Raw genomic sequence first — 25564 nt, forward strand, 5'->3', positions numbered from 1 at the left:
ACATGATGCCAAGATGCATGAAAAAAAACTGTGATTAAAAACCACCAGGGTTATTCCACCAAATATTGATTTCTGAACTCTTAAAACTTTATGAATATGAACTTGTTCTGTTCTTGGTCTGTTTGGAAACAATGCAGTACTGACCTCTTCTTCTAACGTTCGTGAGACTTTAAATTCCTCGACTTTTTGAGAGTCTTCTTCCGCTTGTCGCTCTCGGGCCTCTAAGTCTGTAGAGTTAGACACAGAAAAAAATACACAGCACAAAATGAAACACAGACCAAGTTTATTCAGATGAATCCAGCTCGGTCATGCACCCTGCTCTAATTGCAGGATTTTTCCTCATCTTGTCTAATCCCATTAAAAAGCGGGAAGCGAGGGACGATTCTGCGGCTTGGTTTACCTAGCTTGATCTTTTTCCTCTTGTCATCTAGTCTCCGGGTTCTCTCCTCCGCTTGTTTCTTGGCAGCGCGGACCTTGTCATAGGCAGCCTGTAGTGAATACAGCATTAATATAGCATTAAACTTAACTAAACCATCAATAAATGTCCATTTTCTGGTATAATAATAATCTTTCAAAATTAAATGAGTGCTGGATGTTAATCTACACTTCAATCTTCTGAAAACTTTTGTTTACTTACAGTTAGCTTAGATTTATAATATTTTGTCTAAGAGTGAGGTTTCAGTAGAGTTTCTCCAGCATTACGGCTGGGTGCAGTAGCATTAGCATTAGCATTAGGCGCTAACCGCAGTGCTAGCGGGACGTAAATGGAGCCCAACAGCACTACACTGAGGAACCCTGAGTGTTTCGGTAAGCCAGGGTGCTATCATCTAGCGGTTCGTGCCACATATCTCATTTCAACAAGGAAAAAAAGGAAGATTACAGTGCAAAATACTCGCCTCTGAAGGAGCTAGCTCTGTGGTTAGCAGCTAATATGCTAATACTGCACCCAGCCTTAGTGCTGGAGAAACTTCACTGAAAACTCACCCTTATAGTGCTGTACTTCAGAAAAATTTAAGGTTAGTCAGTCTGAAATATTAAAAAAAAAAATTGAAAGTACCCTCAAGTGCAGTCACAAAGAGTATCAAAAAGTTATGATGGAACTGGGTCTCATCAGGACTGCCTCAGAAAAGGAAGAGCAAGAGTTCCCTCTGTTGTACAGGATAAGTTAATCAGAGTTACCAGCCTCAGAAACCACATGTTAACAGCTTAACCCCAGATAAGAGCATCTAAATACTTCTTCACAGAGTATTTTTGGTTTGCTTAGTATTTTTTTATTTTTCTTTCCAGTCACTGTTTCAGAGACATGAGGTTTTTATATAACAGTGATGGGCATGACACCACATCCTGACACTGTATAAAAAAGTGTGTGTGTGTGTGTGTGTGTGTGTGTGTGTGTGTGTGGGACAGTGGTTGAAACAGTGGTTTGGGACTGCTGTCTTACCCTGGCTGCGGCGTCAGTCAGCACCTCGAGGGCCTGCGAGAGCTGGTGGAAGAGCTCGGCTGTGGACGACAGACAACAATGAACAATCACTGCAGCGATTAAACACAGGCCCGGTTCACGCTGAAGCTCAGGGACAGTCGGGCATGTGCGTCTTCTTCGCACGGAAGAAGAAACCATGAAATCTGCATTCAAAGCACCACATGCTGGACTCACGGTTACCCAGCAAAAGTTTAAAATTCAATAAAACGAGACACTGAGAAATGATGATTAAAATAAAAATATAAGACGACACAAATGGAGATGTGTTGAGTGTTTTGATTTTGTTGAGTGTGGGTACGAGGGTTTGCAGTGTCACGCGAGTGGTGCAGACGTGACCTAAAACTGGCTTGGAAATGGAAGGTTGCTGGTTTAATACAGCATTACTTTTAATAATATAGCTTCTCAAATCTTTCCTACTGATTTTGAAGATAACTGGTTTGGTACAGTGTACAGAATGGATGATTCATTGGAGTTACAATGGATGATACATTGGACTGCCAGAACGTGGCAGCACGACTCGTCTTCAATCTTCCGAAGTTCAGTCATGTGACTCCTTTACTGCGTTCCCTCCACTTGCTTCCTGTTGCCGCCCGCATCCGATTCAAAACCCTGACGCTGGCCTACAAGGCAAAAAACGAACCAGCTCCTTCATACCTGATGGCAATGGTCCAAACCAGATCTGCACCAAGAGCTCTTAGAGCTTCCAGTACGGCTCGGCTCGAACCTCCATCCCTCAAAACACACAGAAAACAGACATCCAGACTCTTCTCTGTGCTGGAACCAAGGTGGTGGAATGAACTTCCACTGGTTGTCAGAACAGCAGAGTCACTAGGGTTCTAAACACGATCAAGCTCTGTGTATCTCCCAATCCTAGTCTACAAACTAGCTTTGGATATTTTAAGTAACATCGAAGCACTGTTGTAAATCGCTCTGGATAAGGGCGTCTGCTAAAAACATTAAATGTAATGTAAATGTAAATGAATCACTACAGCAATTTACTGTACACTCCAACAGAGGCAAATATAGAAGGAATCATCCAACAGGAATAAAACACAGTGGGCAGTCATGCCAGACTGTCACGGATTGACTCAGAATGGCAGCAGGTCATCTTCATTAATGGAGTCTTAGGCGTGCAGTCGACCTTGGGCACACAGATGCTCTCCCTGCTGCTCTCCACAGTGGCGGAAATGAGCCTCGAGCGCCACCAAGCCGTCACAAAACCCTTTAAGTGCAGTGGATCATTATTCAACTTATCATACATTCCTCATTCCATTATTTAAATATACACTATAAAAAACTTGTATATTAACAAAGGCTCAGAGCCACTATGATCGGGAGATCATTGGTTCCAATCCCATTCATGTAGTTCACCATCAGCTGCGGGAGCCCTGAGAGAGCACAATAGGCCTCGCTCTCTCTGGATGGGTACAGTAGACTCCTAGTGTGATGTGGATCAGCACAAGGCTGCGTCTGTGAGTCTGAATTCACATGTATCGGAGGAGGCGTGTGCTAGTGTACCCTCCTGATGTTGGGGAATCACTAGTGATAAGGGGAGTCCTAATGAGTGATGAGTGGGTTGGGTAATTGGCCTTGTAAGTTTGGGAGAAAATGGGACAAAAATTAGAAGTAAAATTTAAAAATAAATAACAAGTGTGATTAATCGCAGCCGATCACAGAATATTGTTGTGATCAATCAGATTTTCTTTTCTGACCTTCATGGAAAAGTCACCAGAGGCAAACTTCTCCTGCATCCTCACCATAAAAATCAGAGTAAGAAGCTTTTTTAAGTTAATATAAAAAAAAACTTGATGCATTTTGGAAATGTGTAAATCCAGTAGACTAAACAGGTTTTGGTCTTCTACTTTAATCAGTTCTTGCCAGAATTAGCTTTGTTTGTGTGCCACTGTATGAAAGAGAAATATTAAATACCCTCGGTGATTATAATCAGATGTTTTCATACAGGTTGTGGTAATGAGTACGTGAGTGGCTCCCGTTAACCCAGATTTCCGGTGTTAAAACAAGAGCACTCCCCAGTCTCACGAAAGCTGTTTCCTCTAATGACTCTCCGCCGCTTTTCTCACGTAAACCTGGAGGCCCCCTGCCTCGACTCCTATTAAACACTGAGGAGAGGCTGCTGAGATAATCAGGGGTCCCATTCAGCCCCCAAACCCCACCCTCTACAGCCCAGTCTCCTTCAAGCTCTTAATGGCTCACTTCTGGCACAGATGCCATTTTTATTCCCTACTAACATCCCTTCATCTCCCTTCTCCCTGTTACAGTTTCAGTTCCTCCTGCAGACAGATGGACAGAACACACATCTGTTCAGCTGCTGCAGCTTCCAATATACCTACCTGTTACTTGGGAACAATAATAATAATAATAATAATAATAATTGGGACTGTAGATATTCAATATATTGCTAATACACAATCCGGAGAGCAGATCAAGGATGCATAGTGTGAAAAAGTCTTCAAGCTGTCTTAAAGCTTTTTGGTTATATGACAGTTTCAGATTTCTTTACACAAACTTTTGCAGTTTTATGAACACTGCGAGATATTTTAAGCTGCACTGATTATGTAATAGGGGGCATTGAGTGGTCCTCTCCACATTTACAGGTGGTTTGGCCAACTTTGTAGCCCTATCTTGCCATGGCTTTTCAAAAGGTAAATAAGAGCGTTTTTCTGGGATTAAAAGCCGGCTGCTACACTATGCAGAGTCTATGTATATATGTCTATGTTATTATCAGTACATTGATGGCGGCGCTCGGAGCTGAAGCTAGTAGCGTTATGGGATGTAAACAGTGTTTTTTAATAAGCTTCTTGTGCACTTTTTAAGTTATTAATGCCTCGTTTTAAATGTCAGCACTCTCCGGATTCTAGCATTCTAGAGGTGTGGAACTACTTTGAGCTGGATAACGGTGTAAAAAGTGATTTATCAGGGTAAATTATGGTCCGTATCTCCCAGTCTGAACGGTGTTTGTTGGACAAACTGTTAAAATTTCTGGATCTCTGAACGCGGTGGGAGAACGGAGGTGTGCTATTCATCAAAGATAAGAACTTTTTATCATGTTTTACTACAACAAAAGTCTGTTTTACAGCAGAGTTCTCCTTTAAGGTAGTTTTTGTGTATTTTAGATTTAAGTTTAGTTCAACTGTTTATTCATTTATTCATCGTTTTGTTATTTGTTACATGTTATTTTGGCTAATGCTCACATGTCAATAAAAATCTTCCTGTTTTATCTACAGTGTATGGTTTCTGGTCTGCCAGAGGGTCTGGGGAGAAATCCCATTCTCATTTACCTGTTATACTGTTATAGCCTGACCTTATAGACAAACCTACGGAGTTTGGTTCAGACTTCTGGAATTGAAAACCCCAAAAAAGGGTAAAAACTGGAGGGACAACAGGATCTACACAGCGCTGATACACCCTTCAAAAAGAGTATTTTATTGAGTATTATCAGTTTTTATTTATGTCTTTAAATAAACTCTCTGTATTAAACTTTTTGAAGGATCCTCTTGATTGGAGACGATGTTGTAGATAATGATATCCCTACCTTCCTAAGTGTGTTCTTGACTTAATAAGATCTTGTTCCCTCCATTTAAAATTCATTTTGCTGGTGAACAGAGATCCACAGACACACAATTCCAAACAAAAATCTCCCTGCTGAAATATTACATTAATTCGACGTTCATTCAATAGCAGCTATTTCAAAATCTGGACATATAAACAGTAAATATGGGTAAAATGTTTATTCCCGACCACCAAAACAATCAGAGGTTCCACGCGAGCCTTCCTTCAAGAGCGTAATGACTCACTTCTGGCACAGAGTCCGTTAGTTTCTCTTCCCTACTAACAACCTTCTCCTGTTTCCAGTTTCTCCTGGAGACAGACGGGCAGCACGCACATCTGTCCAGCTGCTGCTGCTTCAGAAGGTACATGCTCTATCAGAACGTGCGCAATAATGGCAAGAATGCGTCGTTAGCATTGAGCTGCCCAGGCTGGCCTGGGGCACTGGTTCAGTGTGGTGTCTACACGCAACGGGAGGTCTCCAGCCCAACGTGACCCTCGCCTCACCCCCTTCCTGCCCCCCACCCCCTCTGTCGTGTGAGAGCGCAAATGGCATGCATGTGAGGCCGTGTACTCCGCAGCCTTCTCAGCTTTCATTTCTGGGAAAGGCAGCGCGCCTCGTCCAGCTCTGAACCCCCATTACCCCCTCGTTTGCCTCCTTTTCTGACTTAATCAGGATTCAGCCGCAGCGTCCAGAGACCACGAAAGCCTCAATCGAAAACATGCCGCACGGCTCCCCTTCTCAAGGTGCAGATTTGCCTTTTCCAGCACTGGATTACAGCTTCGGGCCCATTGTGCAGATTCACGGATGGACCCGAGGGAGCCACAGTGGGGGTAGGAGAGACCATCGGAGCCTCAGGCCTGCATGAGACAATGCAACAATGGATAGGGGATAAGGCAGCTTAACTACAGTACAGGCAAAAAGTTTGGACACACCTTCTCTTTTTACGTGCGTTTTCTTTATTTTCATGACCATTTACATTGTAGATTCTCACTGAAGAACTATCAAAACTATGAATGAACACATGTTTTATGTTCTAGTTTCTTCAAAACAGCCACCCTTTGCTCTGATTACTGCTTTGCACACTCTTGGCATTCTCATTCTCTCAATGAGCTTCTTCAAGAGGTGGCCACCTGAAATTAAAAGTTTTCCAACAGTCTTGAAGGAAGGAAGGAGTTCCCAGAGGTGTTTATTAGCACTTGTTGCTCCTTTGCCTTCTTCACTCTGTGCTCCAGCTCACCCCAAACCATCTGGATTGAGTTCACGAGTGGCTGGTGGAGCAATGGAGACTTCAGAAGGGGAAACTCAGAGCTCAGTAGCTCCTTTATTCACTCATAGTAAAACCAAAGAAACGAAGGAGTGAATTTTCAGACTGAGCTCTCTCTCTCTCTTTCTCTCTTTCTCTCTCTCTCTCTCGAATGCTCGGTGCAATTACACTTTCTCACCAGAGAGGGCTCTAAATTTTTTATTCCTTAAATCCCAAAACTTACAAACATCAGCTTTAAAGATTTATTGCATGCTTTCTGTAAATCATATAAACTTAGTTGTATTTCTCAAATATCACTGTGTTCATCTGCTATATGATACAGTATATTTAAGTGAAATTGCTGATCTGAACAAACAATGATTTATAAAGGAAAATCATGAAAATGATCAGGGATGCCCAAACCTTTTTTATACCATTTTTTTTGGTGTTCAGTTTGTAATACTGTTGGTCAAGCTAAAGTATTTTAATTACTTTACTTCCAATTATCCAATTGTAAGACCTTTCAAGTGAGCATATAGCCAACAAATATGGCTCCACCTTGTCGAAAAGGAAAATAAGGTCAATATATGTCTAAAATTTGTATTGGATACTCACCAGCCTTCGGATTGTCTGGGTTTTTGTCTGGGTGACAGCTCAGGGCTCTCTGTCTGTACGCCTTCTTTATCTAAAGATGAAAAAACAAGATTACCATATCATATTATATAATATTAATAGCAATTCTGTTGTGCTTGATTCAATCATAATAACACCAATTACTCCCTTCAACAAGCAAGCAGAAGTCCTATTCCACGTCCCGCTGCTTTGAATGGCATGTTCATGTCTTATCACAATATCAGAAAACTTAGAGACTGCTTATGTTGAGGCCAGTCCAAGCCACTGTATGCTTCTTGGCAAACGGGACTGTGATAAAAAGTCAGGGTCTATTGTTGTTCATGCAGTTCCTGGCAAGAAAAGCACAGAGCTGAAGTCTACAGGAGGGGCTGCGTGGGAGGGGTGATGGTCTTTTGGAAAACATAACAAAAAACTTAAGGAAGTTTTGAAACAATGAGTGAAGGAAAGGGTTCACCACAAGTTGATAATGCCGTGAGTCAGCTCAATGTTACTGCTGGGTATTTTCATACAATACTCTACAGCTGAACACTGATACTGATTATACTCACTCACACAGAGCAATCGCTGAGCTATACTGTATATCTCCAGCAATAATACTTATTTATCCATAATCATCAATAAACAAAGTTTGCAAGTCTATAAACACTTAAAGGTCTCCTACTGCTAAAATAAGATCTGCTGCGGTGGATTTTTACTTTCTGGACCTGGACTACCCACCTCTGTGTGTAACTATAGGTTTAAGTAGGATCTCCGGTGGATTTGGTGTTTTACTCTGAGAGACTCTAACACTAGGTCAGTATAGGCTGAACTGCACTTAGCAGAGCATTATTACACATGTTGTAAAGTAACATATGACATTGCAAAGACTGTTGAATACTCATGAGCAAGAGCCGAAATCCTATTGTTTCCTCCACCAACCATTTAGCACAAGCTAAAGGAAATATATTTGTGGTTTAGGCACAAGCAACGATTTTTGTTCTTAATAAAGAGCTGCAAACACGGTGCTCGCTGTTTGTTCCAACAAAATCCAGAAAGATGAAGTCTCTGATGGTGACAGTATGAGAATTTTTTTGTATTTTTTGGTTAAAATGTAGAAAAAAATATATGTTTTTTTTCAATACACTCATAACTCAGGTCCTGAATGAGTCGTGTCATTTTATTAGCATTCCAACATTTAACAGGAATCATGCTGTTCGTGTCAAAATGGCTTTATCTCAGATGGCACTACCAGACATTTCAGAAGTAAAAACAATATTCTTCTACAGTGAACTGCCAGTATTTCAAGGAATCCAGACGGACCCTTATTGGCGACGTTAATAACAACATGCTTTGGACCAGACATTATTTCTGCTAAGCAGAAGAGGACCCACGGGTCCACTGAGAAAGCATGTACGGTTTCTTTTTTATGTAAGACAAAAGTACATTTAATTCACTTAATGGTGGAAATAGTGTCAAGATGAAAAAAAGCCAGCAAAAAAATGCTGTATTTAATATTTCAGCCTTTCTTTATCTCTGCTGATATCTCGATATCTCCTAGAAAAAAGACAAAACTAGTGTGACTTGGAGAAACAGCACTGACTTATCACTTCTGATCCATATCCAACTTCTCACTCTACAGAGAAGCTCCAGAAGTGCTCGGCCCAGAAGTTTACCAGAGCTTCAATTTAACACCCGTAAGTCAGGAGAACTAATTCGATTTCCGGCCTCTTGAGCCTCTGGAGCAGAGCTTTCTGAGCACAAGCAGATGGATTTAGATACTGCATGTGTGAAAAGGAACAGCAAAAAAGGGGAAGGGGAGTAAAAGTATGAGTAGAAGAAGAAGATACAAAAGGAGAATGATAAGAAAAAGAAGAAGGAGGGGGAGAAGAAAATGAAGGAGAAGGGGAGGAAGTATGGATGGATAAAGAGGATGAAGGATGAGCAGAAGAAGAATAATAAGAAGAAGAAGATAGGAGAAGAAGATAAGGCTGAAGAAGAAGAAGAAGAAGTTAGAAGAAGAAGAAGAAGAAGAAGGTAGAAGAAGGAGGTAGTAGAAGAAGAAGAAGAACGTAGTAGAAGAAGAAGAAGAAGAAGAAGAAGAAGGTAGAAGAAGAAGGAGAAGAAGAAGAAGGTAGTAGAAGAAGAAGAAGAAGAAGAAGAAGAATGTAGTAGAAGAAGAAGAAGAAGAAGAATGTAGTAGAAGAAGAAGGAGAAGAAGAAGAAGGTAGAAGAAGAAGAAGAAGAAGAAGAACGTAGTAGAAGAAGAAGAAGAAGAAGAAGAATGTAGTAGAAGAAGAAGAAGAAGAAGAAGAATGTAGTAGAAGAAGAAGGAGAAGAAGAAGAAGGTAGAAGAAGAAGAAGAAGAATGTAGTAGAAGAAGAAGGAGAAGAAGAAGAATGTAGTAGAAGAAGAAGGAGAAGAAGAAGAAGGTAGAAGAAGAAGAAGAAGAAGGTAGTAGAAGAAGAAGAAGAAGAAGAAGGAGAAGAAGAAGAAGGTAGTAGAAGAAGAAGAAGGTAGTAGAAGAAGAAGAAGGAGAAGAAGAAGAAGGTAGTAGAAGAAGAAGGAGAAGAAGAAGTTAGTAGAAGAAGAAGAAGGTAGAAGAAGAAGAAGAAGAAGAAGAAGAAGAAGAAGAAGAAGGTAGTAGTAGAAGAAGAAGAATGTAGTAGAAGAAGAAGAAGAAGAAGAAGAAGAATGTAGTAGAAGAAGAAGAAGGTAGTAGAAGAAGAAGAAGAAGAAGAAGAAGAAGAAGAAGAAGAAGAAGGTAGTAGTAGAAGAAGAAGAATGTAGTAGAAGAAGAAGAAGAAGAAGAAGGAGAAGAAGAAGGTAGTAGTAGAAGAAGAAGAATGTAGTAGAAGAAGAAGAAGAAGAAGAAGAATGTAGTAGAAGAAGAAGAAGGTAGTAGAAGAAGAAGAAGAAGAAGAAGAAGAAGGTAGTAGTAGAAGAAGAAGAAGGTAGTAGAAGAAGAAGAAGAAGAAGAAGAAGGAGAAGAAGAAGGTAGTAGTAGAAGAAGAAGAATGTAGTAGAAGAAGAAGAAGAAGAAGAATGTAGTAGAAGAAGAAGAAGGTAGTAGTAGAAGAAGAAGAAGGTAGTAGAAGAAGAAGAAGAAGAAGGTAGTAGTAGAAGAAGAAGAATCAAATCAAATTTATTTGTATAGCGCTTTTTTACAAATAAATTTGATTTGATTCTTCTTCTTCTACTACTACCTTCTTCTTCTCCTTCTTCTTCTTCTTCTTCTTCTTCTTCTTCTTCTTCTTGAAGAAGAAAAAGAAGAAGAAGGCATGAAAAGTTGATGATGTAGTAGAAGAAGAAGAAGAAGAAGAAGGAGAAGAAGAAGGTAGTAGTAGAAGAAGAAGAATGTAGTAGAAGAAGAAGAAGAAGAAGAAGAAGAAGAAGAAGAAGAAGAATGTAGTAGAAGAAGAAGAAGGTAGTAGAAGAAGAAGAAGAAGAAAAAGAAAAAAGAAGAAGAAGCTGAAGAAGAAGAAGAAGAAGAAGAAGGTAGTAGAAGAAGAAGAAGGAGAAGAAGAAGGTAGTAGAAGAAGAAGAAGAAGAAGGAGAAGAAGAAGGTAGTAGAAGAAGAAGAAGAAGAAGAAGGAGAAGAAGAAGGTAGTAGAAGAAGAAGGAGAAGAAGAAGGTAGTAGAAGAAGAAGAAGAAGAAGAAGAAGTAGAAGAAGAAGAAGAAGAAGAAGAAGAAAAAGAAAAAAGAAGAAGAAGCTGAAGAAGAAGAAGAAGAAGAAGAAGAAGAAGAAAAAGAAAAAAGAAGAAGAAGCTGAAGAAGAAGAAGAAGGAGAAGAAGAAGGTAGTAGAAGAAGTAGAAGAAGAAGAAGGAGAAGAAGAAGAAGAAAAAGAAAAAAGAAGAAGAAGCTGAAGAAGAAGAAGAAGAAGAAGAAGAAGAAAAAGAAAAAAGAAGAAGAAGCTGAAGAAGAAGAAGAAGGAGAAGAAGAAGGTAGTAGAAGAAGAAGAAGAAGAAGAAGAAGGAGAAGAAGAAGGTAGTAGAAGAAGAAGGAGAAGAAGAAGGTAGTAGAAGAAGAAGAAGAAGAAGAAGAAGTAGAAGAAGAAGAAGAAGAAGAAGAAGAAGAAGAAAAAGAAAAAAGAAGAAGAAGCTGAAGAAGAAGAAGAAGAAGAAGAAAAAGAAAAAAGAAGAAGAAGCTGAAGAAGAAGAAGAAGTAGAAGAAGAAGAAGAAGAAGAAGAAGTAGAAGAAGAAGAAGAAGAAGAAGAAGAAGAAGAAGAAGAAGAAGAAGAAGAAGAAGAAGAAGAAAAAGAAAAAAAGAAGAAGAAGCTGAAGAAGAAAAAGAAGAAGAAGGCATGAAAAGTTGATGATAATGATAATGGAGTAGGAGAAGATGAGGCTGAAGAAGAAGGTAGAAGATAGGGGAGACAGTATTGTAAGTGAGGAAAAGTGCAAATTAAAAATGTCCCTGTGTATAATTATAATCATTACAATGAAAAGTGTTCATCTGACTTTTACACTGCAAATCAAGCACTCTAAATAAGTTCCTTTTTGCTATTGTTGTAAAGCAGTATGAGCAGATCTCTGCACTGGATTAAAAACCACTGGAGAACAATTTCCCATTTCCCATGCCAGATTTCCTGTGGCCACAAACAAATATATCCCAACAGCCTGTAGAGTTAATATGCTAACATGTCTTTTATAAACTGCCTGTCTTCTTAAACATCTCAACAAATCATTTCATTCTAAATCACACTTTACTTTTTATATCTGCTGAAAAAACACATGTCATAATGAAAAAGAAAGACTATATGAGTCTATATATATGAGCTGTTCACCTAGATTAAACTAATGAGAACAGATTTTATTATCACCCTTTAATTTGCTCAACAAATGCCTACCACTATAAATCCCAGCATAAATAATCAAATGAACAAAGCAGGAAATGAACACAGAAAAACAGATCAATTACTGAAATACTGCAGCCACAAAATTTACTTCATAAATATCTAATTATAAATAGATTAATATGATTTTCAAGGTTTATTAAGAAATTCAGCTTTTAAAACACCAACCAGCTGCATGTTTCTTTATAAAGGCAATAAAATAAAGGCTCCAGTATGTTTAAAACATCATACACATAACATAATAAAGTCTGGATATGTATAGAGCAGGGCTGTATGATATAGTAACGAAACTCTCATATCTGCTTAGAAGAAATTGTGTTATTTTTGAGTTATACACAAAACAATTCATCCATTAAATTTAAATATGATTAAAACATATATAAAATATAGGTAAATAATGTTAAAGCAACCATGTTCATCAATCATATCAAACAGCATGCTAAATATTTAAACCTCTTCTACACTAACAACACATCATAAATCAGTTTTGATATTAAATCACACACTGAAAACACCTTGTGTGGTGAAAAATAAATAAATAAATTGATCATCAGTTGTGCTGTTAGAGCATACTAATCTGTAATACGATCAGTGATATTTTATATATATATATATATATATATATATATATATATATATATATATATATATATATATATATATATATATATATATATATATATATAGGTTATATACTGCCACCTGCTGGTCACTCCACCCAAAACACACATTTCAACACGTGACGCTGTTTCTGTTCATTTAAAAAAAATAATTTACAATATAAATCTCTCTTTAACTAAATAATAATAATTAACAATACAATCACACTGATGACTGTGTCACTGTGTCACTTATCATTTTATTAAAGATTTTGTGGGAAAACAAAACTGCACTGACTTTAGACTTTATAATAAAACAAAGTGGATCAACAGCAGCAGATGACAGACATGTCTCTCCAAACCATCACTGATCATCAATTTTACTTTATTTAATTTAAAGTAAATCAAGAGAGCAGAGTCTGGAGGACTAGGTGAAGTTTCCACCAATCAGTGATGGTTTGGAGAGACATGTCTGTCATCTGCTGATGTTGATCCACTGTGTTTTATTATCCAAAATCAACTTTTATGGAGATGCGGATTTCATTTTCCAGCAGGACTTGGCACACTGCCCACACTGCCAAAAGTAACAATTGGTCTTATATAATGATTTTTGGGATTTCATTGGCTGTAAGCTTCATAATCATCAACAATAAAATAAGTAAAAACTTAAAATAGATCACTCTGTGTGTAATACATCTATATAATATGAGTTTCACATTTTAAACTGAATTACTGAAATAAAGTAACTTTTCAAAGATATTCTATTTTTTTGAGATGCATTAGTACACACAGTACATGATAATAAGGACTAAAACGATGTAGTTGTTGCGTTAAATATATAAAAAAACAAGAAAACAGCTAATCTATCCGTAGACAGTTACTAAACACTGAGACTGTGCAGTTCCTTCATAAACACACAATTATAAACTATATTACCTCTTTCTCCGTCGCTTTCTCCTCAACCCCGAGTAAAGCGTACAGATCCAGCTGTAGGATTTCTTTAGCTGAAGCCATTTTTATATTTATATAACTATTAAACCCAGATATTATACTATTATATTAAAATACTAAACCCAGACACTGAACAGCCTTCAGCTGATTCAAAAACATGCAGCGCTGTAAACACATCCGGGTTACAAAGTAAGAGTACGAGTTACGGCACCAACAAAATAAAAGTCCTCTGACATTATATCGATATTAACCTAATTTCTGATATTTTATGGAAACCTGTATTACTTAAATGTGTTTTTTTTTATTATTGATTATTATTTTTGTGTTCAATAATTATTTGTTTGTTTGTTTATTTTTGTTTTTTTTCTATCAATTCTGCGTAGTTTATATATATTTTTTATATCTTCACTACTTTAAATGTTCTCACATTTTACTTTATGTAATTATGTGTACAGCATGTATTTTTCTTCTACTTAAAATATAAACTATTTAAAAAAATAAAAACGGAGATTAAAAGAGGGACATTAATAAAAGCTGAGATAAAAAAAACTAAAATATTTTAATTTATATATTAGTTTGTTTTAATGTTAGACACGTTTGATTTTTCCTATTATTTGTGTTTCTATTGAATAGCCATTTAACATTTTAATTGTGCGAAGGTTTTTAACTATTATAAATATTTTTGGGGAAAAACATTGAAGAAAGAAACTGATTTTATTTACTACAAAACACACAAACATATGAATATATATAAAGACGTAAAGGACACTAAATATGTATATCACCAGTCAATAGTTTTACAATATTATTTAGTAAACGAAAAGGTTTACAATTAATGTGTACTTAAACACATACTAAATGTACTATTGTGGAACAATGTATGTCAACTTAAGTATATTACAATTAAGTAATTGTAAGCTATATTTAAATACAACATAAAAGCATTAGATTGTATATTTGAGTGGTTTTTTTTTTTCGTATAACAAATTTAAGTATATTTAGTTTTACCAAAATATAGTAAATTGAAAATGTACTTTTAGAATCCTTTCCATATTCTTTACAAGGGAATGTGTCTCCAAGTTTTTGATTCTGTATATACTGTATATATTTTATGTATTGGATTGGAATAGACCAGCAGATGGCAGTAGATCAGTAGGTGTCAGGGCTGGTTATTTCTGTGTTCAGTAGGTCAGCTGTTTCAGACAGTTGGGTTAAACAAAACAGTCATGTGATTATAATAAAAATAAAAAGTCCCATTACTTCTACAAAGGTCAAATATGATTTAGACCAGATTTAAAACCACACACACAAAACCAGATTCAATTATGAGGCTTTATTTCATTTCGATCTTCCACAATAAAATTAGCAGGAAAGCTGGAGACATGATATAAAATATGATAAAAGAATATTTGTGTACAATATTTCATACACTGCACTCCATGAACTCCAAATAGGAATATACTGTATTATATGGTAATTTTAGCCTAAATGTTTTAGCTAAAATACTATATATTTATATACCCCTTTAAGATTATACTTAATTGTGACAAACATTTATATTATTATTATTATTATTATATGCCTGTTAAACTACCTGTAATAATTATTTAACATACCTATAATACTTATACCTACCTGTAAAATATACCTGTTACACTTACCTGCAATACTTATACCTACCTTTAATACTTACCTGTTATACCTACCTGTAATACATATATATATATATATAGTATTATATAAAGTATTATATATAAGCCAACATAGAGTCAGCAGCTCGGAAAATGATGCTTGCTCTTACAGCCTACAACACAGAGACCAAGCAGTTAATTATTATCAAATATTGTATGACCTAAAACTTAATCATGGTAGCTTGTAAGTAATCACTGCTCATCACGGTGTTTGAGCTTTAGTAGAAGTTTTTACTTTGCCGTGTGCAGAAACATAATGTAACAGAGGAGCTGCAGGTCTGAAATTTCCCAATAATCCTTCCTGCAGGAACGTAAGAACTCGCCCTTATCTTACACACTGGTGGCATAAGTCACATTTTTGCTTAAGGTGTGAACAGCTAAAATATCTTTATCTCATCGCTACGCTACTGAGAGACATGCAGGTTCGATGATGACGTACTGAGGACAGTCAGAGGAATGACAGGCATGATTTTGTCTGAGTCTCTATCAGACTTTTCTCATGGGCCACTCCCTGCTACCGCCCACAACCTGCTGTGTTAAAGACCCTGTGAAAATTCACAGATCAGCACAGATTTATTCGCTACAAAGGGTCTAGGTATAGATCTCTGGCAGAAAAGGTGTTTTATTTAACAATATAATTACATAATAATAATTAAATAGAAACTATTTATTTCTTGTAAATCTTCATATTTTCCTGTATTTATTTCTAAATTTGTTTTTAAATGTAACAAATCTTCTTTTATTGATTAAATCATAAATCATTTGTGTCATTTAGTTATTAAGGACCCAACATTACGAATGTTTTAGGTAAGTCTACGCAAACATTTTATTTTAGTTACTGCTATGACCTTATTTAACCTTGGCTAAACATTTTTAATAAATGAAAATTAATCTTGTCCATATATTAGACATTTTAGATTTTAAGATATTAGTCATTTAATGTATTTTGACTAACTTTGAGTTCAAATTAATCTATTAAACACATAGTAACTGCATGTTAATTAAAAATCTGAAATTTAATTAATGCTTTTAATGCTGCCAATACTTATGGAATATTTATACAAAAAAAATAGTGTATCCAGTGCTTTTCTTTATAGAAATGCTGTACCTTTAAGTCGTAACAAACACATAAGCTTTTATAAGTTTTGCTGGTTGTATTAAATTCAACACATTTAACATAAAAACAAAAAATAGGAAAAAATAAATAAAGTATACAATCAAAATCATTTTAAAATGTTTAAAAATGTAAAAAAATTCTGCTTTGCTTCAGCCAATCAAATCAGTCAATAAAGGTTATTGAAGGTCATCTGGCCAAAATGTGAGATTTACTTCGGGTCAGTTGGTCATTCAGTTACACATCAAGAAACAGGATGAGGAACAACACAGGAAAGGACCTCTCAGACCCACGTGGGGAAAAGTGCACACCCTGGATTTATGCAATCCCATAATAGTGATCATCACACCCCTATAAATGAACTGTGATTAATCACACTTTTTATAAATTCAGTAGTAACCACAACCAGACCTGATTACTGTCAGACCTGTAGAATCAAGAAATCACTTAAATATATCCTGTCTGACAACAAGAAGCATCTGAAGAAATGTATTGATCATCTGTCAGTCTGGAAAAGGTTATAAAGTCATTTATTTCTAAAGCTTTGGGACTCCAGAGAACCACAGTGATTCACTATTATTCACTAATGGAGAAAACACAAATGAAACACTGGTGAACCTTACTTACTCCAAAAGGGCATAAAAAACTCATCCAGGAGGTCATAAAAGAACCCAGAAGAACATTTAAATAACTGCAGGTCTCACTAAAGCCTCAGTTAAGATCAGTGTTAATGATTCAATAATAAAAATAAAGAGACTGGGTGAAAATGGTCTAAATGGGAGAATTCCAAGATAAAAAAAAACACTGCTGACCAAAAACAGAGACATTTACCAACTTACATCTTCATAATCAACACTTTTTTCCTTTAATAAATAAAAGTATGATTTTAAAAAGTGCTTTTTATATTTACTCAAGTTGTCGTTGTCTGATGTTAAAGTTTGTTTGATAATCAGAAAAATATTATTATGACAAAGAGCATAAATCAAAGAAATCTGTAGCCAAATACTTTTTTGCACCACTGTATATAAAAATAGCCAAAGTAGAACCTAAAGCAATCACTAATAGATGGCAAGAGATTAATAACTTGACCAAAAATACATGTCAGGACTTGCCCACTAAGCTGCTCCTGCATTTTTCAGGCTGGTCTTAGGAGCCAGGATATGGAATTTTTTTAGAACTAAAAAGTGAAAACATTACTTAATATTAGGCCTGTACTTATTGTTTTTTGTGGTTTTGTGGCTTATTTAAGATCTATGTGTATAACATACCTATTATTGATGTTTTTTTTAGTTAATATTTAGTTAATTCATCCTAATTAACACACAAGATCCTAAATATATAATATATTATTCTGATATTTAATGTTGTTGACTTAATTAAGTATGCATTTGGTAATCAGATCTGTTTAATCTTTTAGCTGCATTACGAAAACCAATGGTTCAGGCCTTGGAGACTGGGCTTTTTAAATATTTATGCATCCAATCACTCTGAATACGTTAGCTATAAGTTGTTTTCTGCTTAAAGCACTAAGTATTAGAACATAAATAATGAATGTGGTCATTTTATTGTAGAAAAATGTATAACATATTTATTTTTCTGTGAAACTTTTTGCTGGCTAACTTTTCCTGCAGTTTTTAAGATATTAAAAATATATTAAGTCAACTCCAGATTAACCTGATTGCATTGTTCCTGTATTACTCCTGTGTTGCATTATGCATTAAAAGTTCAGAAATCAATATTCAGTTGAATAAGCCTTGTTTTTAATCACAGTTTTTTTCATGCGTCTTGGCATCATGTTCTCCTCCACCAGTCTTACACACTGCTTTTGTACTTTTGTACTATTTTATCCCACTTCTGGTGCAAAAATTCACCAGAGCTGAATATACAGTACTGTGCAAAAGTTTTAGGCACCTAAGCAAATTACTCTAATTAATTTATATCAGCAATACATTTTGCCTGAAAAAAAGCACCACATATGATTCAAACAAATGCAAATAAACATACATACAGGAAAAAAAGCAAGAAGAATTTCTATTATATATTTCTATATAATTTTTAGGTAAGTATGCTCTTTAAAAGTAAAGTTTAGTTTCAGATTTCTTCTGGATGCCCTCAGCCAGCATGTGCATGTATATCAGTTAGTTTTGGTTTACCAAAACAGGTGTTGATACGATGAGAACTGGAAATAACACAACTAAACTTGGATGAGGAGAGATTAGAAGATGTGTTATGAAACACAGAAAATTGCTGTTTTTCTTTATTTAGAATTCACGCAGGTACCTAAAACATTTGGGCAATACTGTATATAAAATACATATGGGCCCTTTAAACTATTAAAGGCCGGTCCCTATTCAGTTAGTGCTATGATATTTTCTGAGACAGATATTGTACTAGGAAAATCTTAACTCAGTTTATTTAGGGACTGCTGCTTTAATAGCTAATGACACATCCCTATTATTTTATTAGGTAGTAAAGAAAACAAAATAAATGTACATATATATAATATCTTACATATGGGTCCTTTAAACATCCACCCTACAGTACCGAGTCCCGTGTAAATTCCAGTGAGGGCGGAGTTCTCATTCTGCATGTGTGCAAACTCTGCGTGTGTGAATCATGCTGAGTGAATCAGTCCATCCAGTAAAACCAACACCGCGAACAGCAGCGGAGTTTCAGCACTGAGAGGATTTTAAAGAGTGAAGGGAACAGAGGAGAGGCTGCAGGCGGCTGGAGGACATTTCTGCTGGATATTCATGGAATAGAAGGTGGGCTTTTCTTCATATTACTTCATTCTGCTGAACTCCTGCTGCTGGTCTGCTGGTTTTCTTCATCGCTGCAGACGGACCTGCAGGAACAGACGCGTGACAGAGGGCTGGAGTCGGGGGTGGGAGTTTAATAGTAGCCTACAGCAGAAATAATAAAAGCTAAGCTATATAAATTGCATGTATTTAGCTATAGTGCACACCTCGCCATGTTCAGCTGTCTGAGTTACCGCTAGCAGGGCTGATGGAGCGGTCGGTTGCGGGGCAGGTGTTCTGTCGAAATGTGCTACCTTGCCAAATCATGCTAATCGTGCTACAATAGTGTGTATATTTATATATTTAACTGTAAAAATACAAATTATTAGAACATGCTCCATGCAGTAGGAGTGTCGGTATGATATATGTGAATAAAATAAATAGCTGTATTATCAGGATAAGGTTAAGGCAATATAGGTGATTAAAAGACATTTATATATATATATATATATATATATTTTTTTTTTTTTACACTCAAACGATGATTGTAAGTTCAGATTGTACCATGAACCCGGGACACAAAAAAAATAAAATAATAAATTATCAGGAAAAAGTTCTAGAAGTGAGTAACCATGGTCCAGAAAATAAAAGTTCATCCTTTTTCTTATTATATGATTTTAGTTCATACTTTTTTCATACTATTAGTTTATTTTGAAACAGATTTTAAAAAATGAATAGTTAAATCTCATGATTTATTTTTAAGATTTGTCCATTTTTTCAGTATTTAGTATCTCGCAACACAAACCTGATGGTATAATAGAACTTGCAAAAATGGAAATATTTAAAAATAAAGAATATATTTTTTTTTCCTGACATTCAGAAAACATTAATCACAGGAAAAGATTAAGCAGAGATTAAATACAGGAAAAGTTATTTATTGTACACTGCACTAATTACATTTAAAAAATAGTTTTTACAAAAATAGTTTTTACATTCAATTTTCTATTTTGGTATTTGGCCACAAACGGTCAAAAAATCGATCGAATAAACGTTACACTGACCGGTTATCCACCTCTAGGAAAAAAACAACATATGAAAACAGAAAAAAAAGCTTTTCTTTTTTGCGCATGCGCAGAGCCGCTAAGTAGCACATATCGACGGGTAGCACAACTCGACAGAACACCTGGAGCTCACCACAAGCGCTTCATTCCTGGAGGTTTTGAGATGTTGTGGAGGTTCTGGAAGCTCAGGGATTTTTTTGAGATACTTTTTCTTGTTTATCGATCGCAGGGAGAAACTTTGACCTAAATCAACACGATATTTCGAGCGAATTTGAACTAAACCTAGGGAAAGGAGCATATCTCCAGCCGCCTCCTCTGTAAAAATGCTTGAGTTTAACCTCGTATCTCCTCCTTCAGCGCGTTTTTTCTGCTCTAAATCCTGAAATCAGCAGATATATCGCAGGGTAATAATCTCCTGAAGACTGTAATATAGCAGTTAGTAATACAGCAGATAATCTATATAGGTAGTATCTAACGGATCAACAGAGCAGCGCTATAAACACTCTATATTAAGGTGCGCGCGCGTGGGTGGGTGAGTGTGTAGGTGTGTGCATGTCTGTGTGTGTGTGTGTGTGTGTGTGTGTGTTTGAGTGACACCAATAGCCTACACGCGCGCTCCCGTGGTCACGTGACTGGATCCACAGCTACTGTCCCGCGTGTTTATTCCCGCTGGCCAATAAGAAGCTAACTTCAGCCTCGTGTGATCCAGTGTATAAAGCAACGAAGGTGGGAAAAAGTCATTTTTACCTATTCTTAACAATCCCTTAAAAATAAATCCCTTGTTATAGAAGGGATTTCTTATGCCAGGTTCACACTACAAAAAGTTAGCCAACATTTTTTTCTGTTGGCAACAGTTTTTTGTTGATCGCCAACAAAAACTTTGCTCGGATGCAAATCTTGGATCTCTCAGCGTTCACACAGTCGCGTAGTGTGAACTACTGTAAGACCGAGCTGTTGCCAAATGATCGCCGAACTGTTGCAGATGCCCAGCAAAGATTTGACATGCTAGATATCTGACCCAGTCAGCGACTGGGAGTCAGAAACAGCGGCTACATACAGCCAATGGAATCACCCAAAAAGAGAGAAACAGTGGCAATACATACTGCTAATAGAATTACATAGAGAACCAAATGCACCCCCTGTATTACCAGCCTTTATTATAAAGCATTATTATATAAAGTCATTAATAAGAGCAGAACTGTAACAGACTACTGAAGGTGTTTTTATTCTGTAGTAGGTGTCATGCCCATATTAGGATCTTCAGGTCACAGTGGGGTTTCTCTGTGACACATAATGTCAGCAATCTAATTTTCCACATACCACTGAAGTGCTGATATAGAGGGTAGTGGTCATGTCTTGGCCAGAAAACCTCAAAACCCAGATTTCTGCATGTTTTCAGGATGTTCTACTGTAACAGGAACAAACCACATGATGTTATGATGGAGCAAATAACACAGAAAAACACAGAGGAAGCAAACTGCTACGCATGACAGCAACCATGTGAGACTTTTAACAGCAGTACACTAATGATAGAATGTAAAATATAATAGTGAAGTTTATGAATTATATATATTCATTTAATCATTTCTATTTTTCACATAAATATAGTTACCCTTGTAACTCGGATCTCAGTAGGGGAAAATGTGTAGGGTTTGTTGATGTTGCTGTGGTGATGCTGCTGTCTCTGAATCACCCACACACTCCTGATCATGTGGAGAATCGAGAGCTCTGTCATTATAATGAAACACTGAATTCAGACGTTAGTCAGCGGAGAACATGTCAGCAATTTCATGAAGCTGTGTTTTAACCGTTCACATGGAAACACTGAAAATGGAGCTGTCAAAAAAGCACCAATCTGGAAAGAGAGTTCATAAAAGCCTCAGTCTTTAGTCTCAGGAAATATCAGGTACAGTTTTTTAAATATATGGATACAGAGCTAAAATCTTATTTCACCGTTCTCTTCATCTTTTTTGTCTCTAAAAAAATAAAACAGTATGAAGGCTGAGATGGCACTGATGTCAAAGGTTACTTTCTTAAAGGGGTGGTTATCATAGGATGACAGGGTGGACAGGGAATTTTTTGACACTTTTAAATAACTTATCATTAAAAAAAAAAGGCTAAACTTAAAATTGCTAAACTAAACCTTAATAAATAACACAAATGTTATTTTCGCACTTTGTATGAAATATAAACAGCTATACTGGTTCAGTTATTCTAAACAGCGTGTAAATGACAGCTGCTGGTGTAGGGCAGACAACGTCTTTTCATTAAAACAAGAAAAAATTCAGCAACACATTCAGCACAAGTTTTATATGTTGTATATGGGCTAATTTGCATACTTCCTGCCACACAGCAATTGGATTTTAATCTGTGATGTGTCTGACTATCAGATATAAAACCTGTGTACATATGATATTATTGCATAAAGATTTGTGGCAGGTTGTAGTCTAATTTGTGTGTCATGGTCGCCAACAGTCAACACAAGCAATGCAACTAATGATGAACCCATTAACAGGCTCGTCCTGAGGTGACCTGAGTGTGTGTGAGATCAGGGGAAGCATGCAGGACGATGCCACTGCAGGACCTGAATTGAGAAGCTGTGTTTTGTTGTATTGATTTTTGGGTATTTAGGTGCTGAGCAGTGAAAGAGGAACACCCTTCTATAATAAGAACTGTCTTAGTCAATGCCCCTCTCATGTGTCATTCTCATATGCTGTTCTTTCAGGAGGGGCAGCTCAGAGCTGAGTGGTGAAGTTCACAAGAGCATTCGTTTTTCTAAGAGCTGATTTCCATCTCTACGCTACTCTTTATCCCCTGCTGTTTAGGGAATACCCTAAAGAGTTTTAAAGCCTAGCCTTTTGTGTGCCACATCAGTATTTATATCACAATGTACAGAGGTAGGAAAATGAAACTGAAACACCTGGTTTTAGAGCACAATAATTTATTGTGGTAACCTTACAGTTCTGGTGGAAACAGGAGAGTTGAGGTGCACATTGATTTCTGTGGTTTTATGTTTTTTGGATACAATCCGGGTTAGCACCCGAACATCCCTTTCAGACAGCTTCCTCTTACAGCGTCCACAGTTAATCCTGTTGGATGTGGTTGGTTCTTCTTGGTGGTATGCTGACATTACCCTGGATACCGTGGCTCTTGATGCATCACAAAGATGCTCCAGCAAGACGTGCACCAACAATTTGTCCTCTTTTGAACTCTGGTGTGTCATCCATAATGTTATAGTGTGCATTGCAATATTTAGAGCAGAACTGTGCTCTTACCCTGCTTATTGAACCTTCACACTCTCACACGCTCTTACTGGTGCAATAATGTGCAATTAATGAAGATTGATCACCAGGCTGCTCCAATTTAGTCATGTCTAATCTAAAATCCCACACTAAAATGATGACAGGTGTTTCAGTTTCATTGTCCAATGCCTGGCAGAACAAGAAACATAACTGTTTTTTTAGGAGTTTTATACATATTAATTTTGTTGCAGTAGTGTATTCTTGAAGATTTTTTTTATTCAGTGTTTTGTCATATCGCCAAGAGTATCATTATCATGAAAATACCATGAAATATCGTGATATTATTTTAGGCCCATATCGTCCACCCTTGTCAGGACTTATCCTGTACTTTACTAAGTCCAGCAAAGTTTCTTCCTCATGATGTTTAATGAAGGAATATATTTTCGAAGTTGCAGCAGCAGCACAAGAGCGTTCAAACCATCATCCATCAAATGTGGACATATTTATATTACAGAACAAGTGGGAACAGGCGTCAGACGATTACATGAACTCAGTAAAAACATTAGATTTGTTTCAGTCTGGACTCTCCGTCACAGCACAGCTTTGTACACCTTCTATCCAGACCGCAGTCAGCGCGCTGTGTTGAACTATGGGGTGGTTCAATCGATGACAACAGTCAAATAAGCAAATACAGGGTGCGGCAAATCACAAACTACCGAGTCAGGGAGGAGAAAAAAACACAAAAGCTGATTCCTCTCGAGGTTCGTATTGATGTCTTTGTCTCTGCTGGATCTTTCCTGCACTGAATGTAAATATTTGGGATAATTCGTCCGTCACAAAAAAAATGGCTGCAAAGGTTCTTATGTTCAGCAGTGTTTGGTAACAGGACTGGAATCCAGCCACTAATTTCAACCAGATGTTGCCAAAGGACCTCATGCACTAAACACAAGGCATAGAGAGTCTTTAAAGAGGTTGTAAGTATCTTTAGCTCTGTAAATGAAAATCTGATGGTAAAGTTTTGGGTTTGATTATTACTTATTATACCACAGTTAGTTCCGACTCTGCAACGTGATTGGCTGAGAGGTGTTCTATGAGTGCCGTTATCAGCCGGTAATGCACTGTAACAGAAGCTCTCCATGTACTGTATTACTCCGTCACATGCAGGTAACCTAGCAACGATGCAGCGCTTACAAGCCAAACAGCACAGCAGCTACAAACAGAGCAGAAAAGGAACTATTTTAACATGCAAAGCAAAGTGTTTATAACCAATCAGATTGTATTTTCTCATCCTCTTTAACTCTTTAAAAATCTTTTAATAAACATTGATAATAGAACTGTGGTATAATTAAGCAATAAAACACTCGAGTTTCGTGCTATAACGTGTAAAATTGCCAATATTACACATTACAGCACGAAACTCGAGTGTATTATTGCTTAAATAAACAAACACACCCAATTCAACTAATCAATTCTAAACACATGTTTGCACAAATAACACATTAATACAAAGTAAAGCATGAATCGCATTAGACTCTACTATTAAAAGTTATATTATAACTGGACCTAGTTAATTTCCTTTTTTTTTTTTTTTTGTCAGAGCAAAGAAATTAACTCTATTCCTCAGGTCCCCACCTTTATTTCAACAAAATAATAATAATACTTCGAATTACAACCCAACCAAAATGTAAGTCTCATAAGAAAAAAAGCCTGTATATTTAAAGGTTACTCATAATTTGATCCATCTCTAATCTAACACTCCTGATCTAAGAAAAACAAAGCCTTTAGTGGCATTTGAATATTAGTGTCAGGTGGGACGGATCTGATATTATAATCTAATTGACTACAATTTATCAAAACCTTATGACCCTTTTATTTTTCAGTGCTTATTTATAAAGCATTTGAAAATGTCATCTGCTTTTTTTTTATTGCAGGAGGAGTTTTATAATGGATGGTACAGATAATATGATTTGCAGTGACTTGTGTGTGTTTATACAGTAAATTGCAGTACAGTCTAAAATTAAATATATGTATATAAACTTACTGTCAGTGTTTTCAGCTTGACTGATTATATGAAGCTGCACTGTGTAGTTTTAGAATGAGCCTTTTAAGGGCTTTGTCACTTTTATGCCAATAAGCTGTAGCTGGTTACACCATGTATATGTTGAACCTTTACCACACAAACAAGCTTGTTCATGTTTAACTGCCATAGTTTTTACATCCCCCTCATCTGCTGACTTGCCACGGACAGCAGGTAAAGATCCCTCCCTCAGACGAAGTCTGCTGGCTATTACTGCTGTGTACTTTTTGAGGTTCTCAAACTAAATTAATGACAGAATAAATGTTTATGCAATTTTTTGTGTGTGTTTTAGTGTTTGTAGTAGCAGTCAAGACCCAAGTGGAAATACAA

At 36.5% G+C, this 25564-nt stretch overlaps 2 protein-coding genes across 2 annotated transcripts in view; one reads left to right on the plus strand and one right to left on the minus strand.

The window, feature by feature from the left end:
- Positions 1 to 13491, minus strand: part of dnajc17 (DnaJ (Hsp40) homolog, subfamily C, member 17) — a 56730-nt gene extending 43239 nt beyond the window's left edge. The window contains exons 1-5 of the mRNA XM_022672588.2: positions 13297 to 13491; positions 6910 to 6979; positions 1442 to 1500; positions 401 to 488; positions 145 to 227 (exon numbers count right to left, since the gene is read on the minus strand). Coding sequence (XP_022528309.2) covers positions 145 to 227; positions 401 to 488; positions 1442 to 1500; positions 6910 to 6979; positions 13297 to 13374 — 378 coding nt within the window. The 5' untranslated portion in view covers positions 13375 to 13491. The remainder of the gene's footprint in view (positions 1 to 144; positions 228 to 400; positions 489 to 1441; positions 1501 to 6909; positions 6980 to 13296) is intronic.
- A 5208-nt stretch (positions 13492 to 18699) lies between these two features.
- The window catches only part of inf2 (inverted formin 2), a 36822-nt gene continuing 29957 nt past the window's right edge, over positions 18700 to 25564 (plus strand). The window contains exon 1 of the mRNA XM_049463529.1: positions 18700 to 18881. The gene's annotated coding sequence lies outside the window, so the exon portion shown is untranslated. The remainder of the gene's footprint in view (positions 18882 to 25564) is intronic.

This window comes from Astyanax mexicanus, chromosome 14 (assembly GCF_023375975.1).
Source record: "Astyanax mexicanus isolate ESR-SI-001 chromosome 14, AstMex3_surface, whole genome shotgun sequence".
In the NCBI taxonomy this organism is placed as follows: domain Eukaryota; kingdom Metazoa; phylum Chordata; class Actinopteri; order Characiformes; family Acestrorhamphidae; genus Astyanax; species Astyanax mexicanus.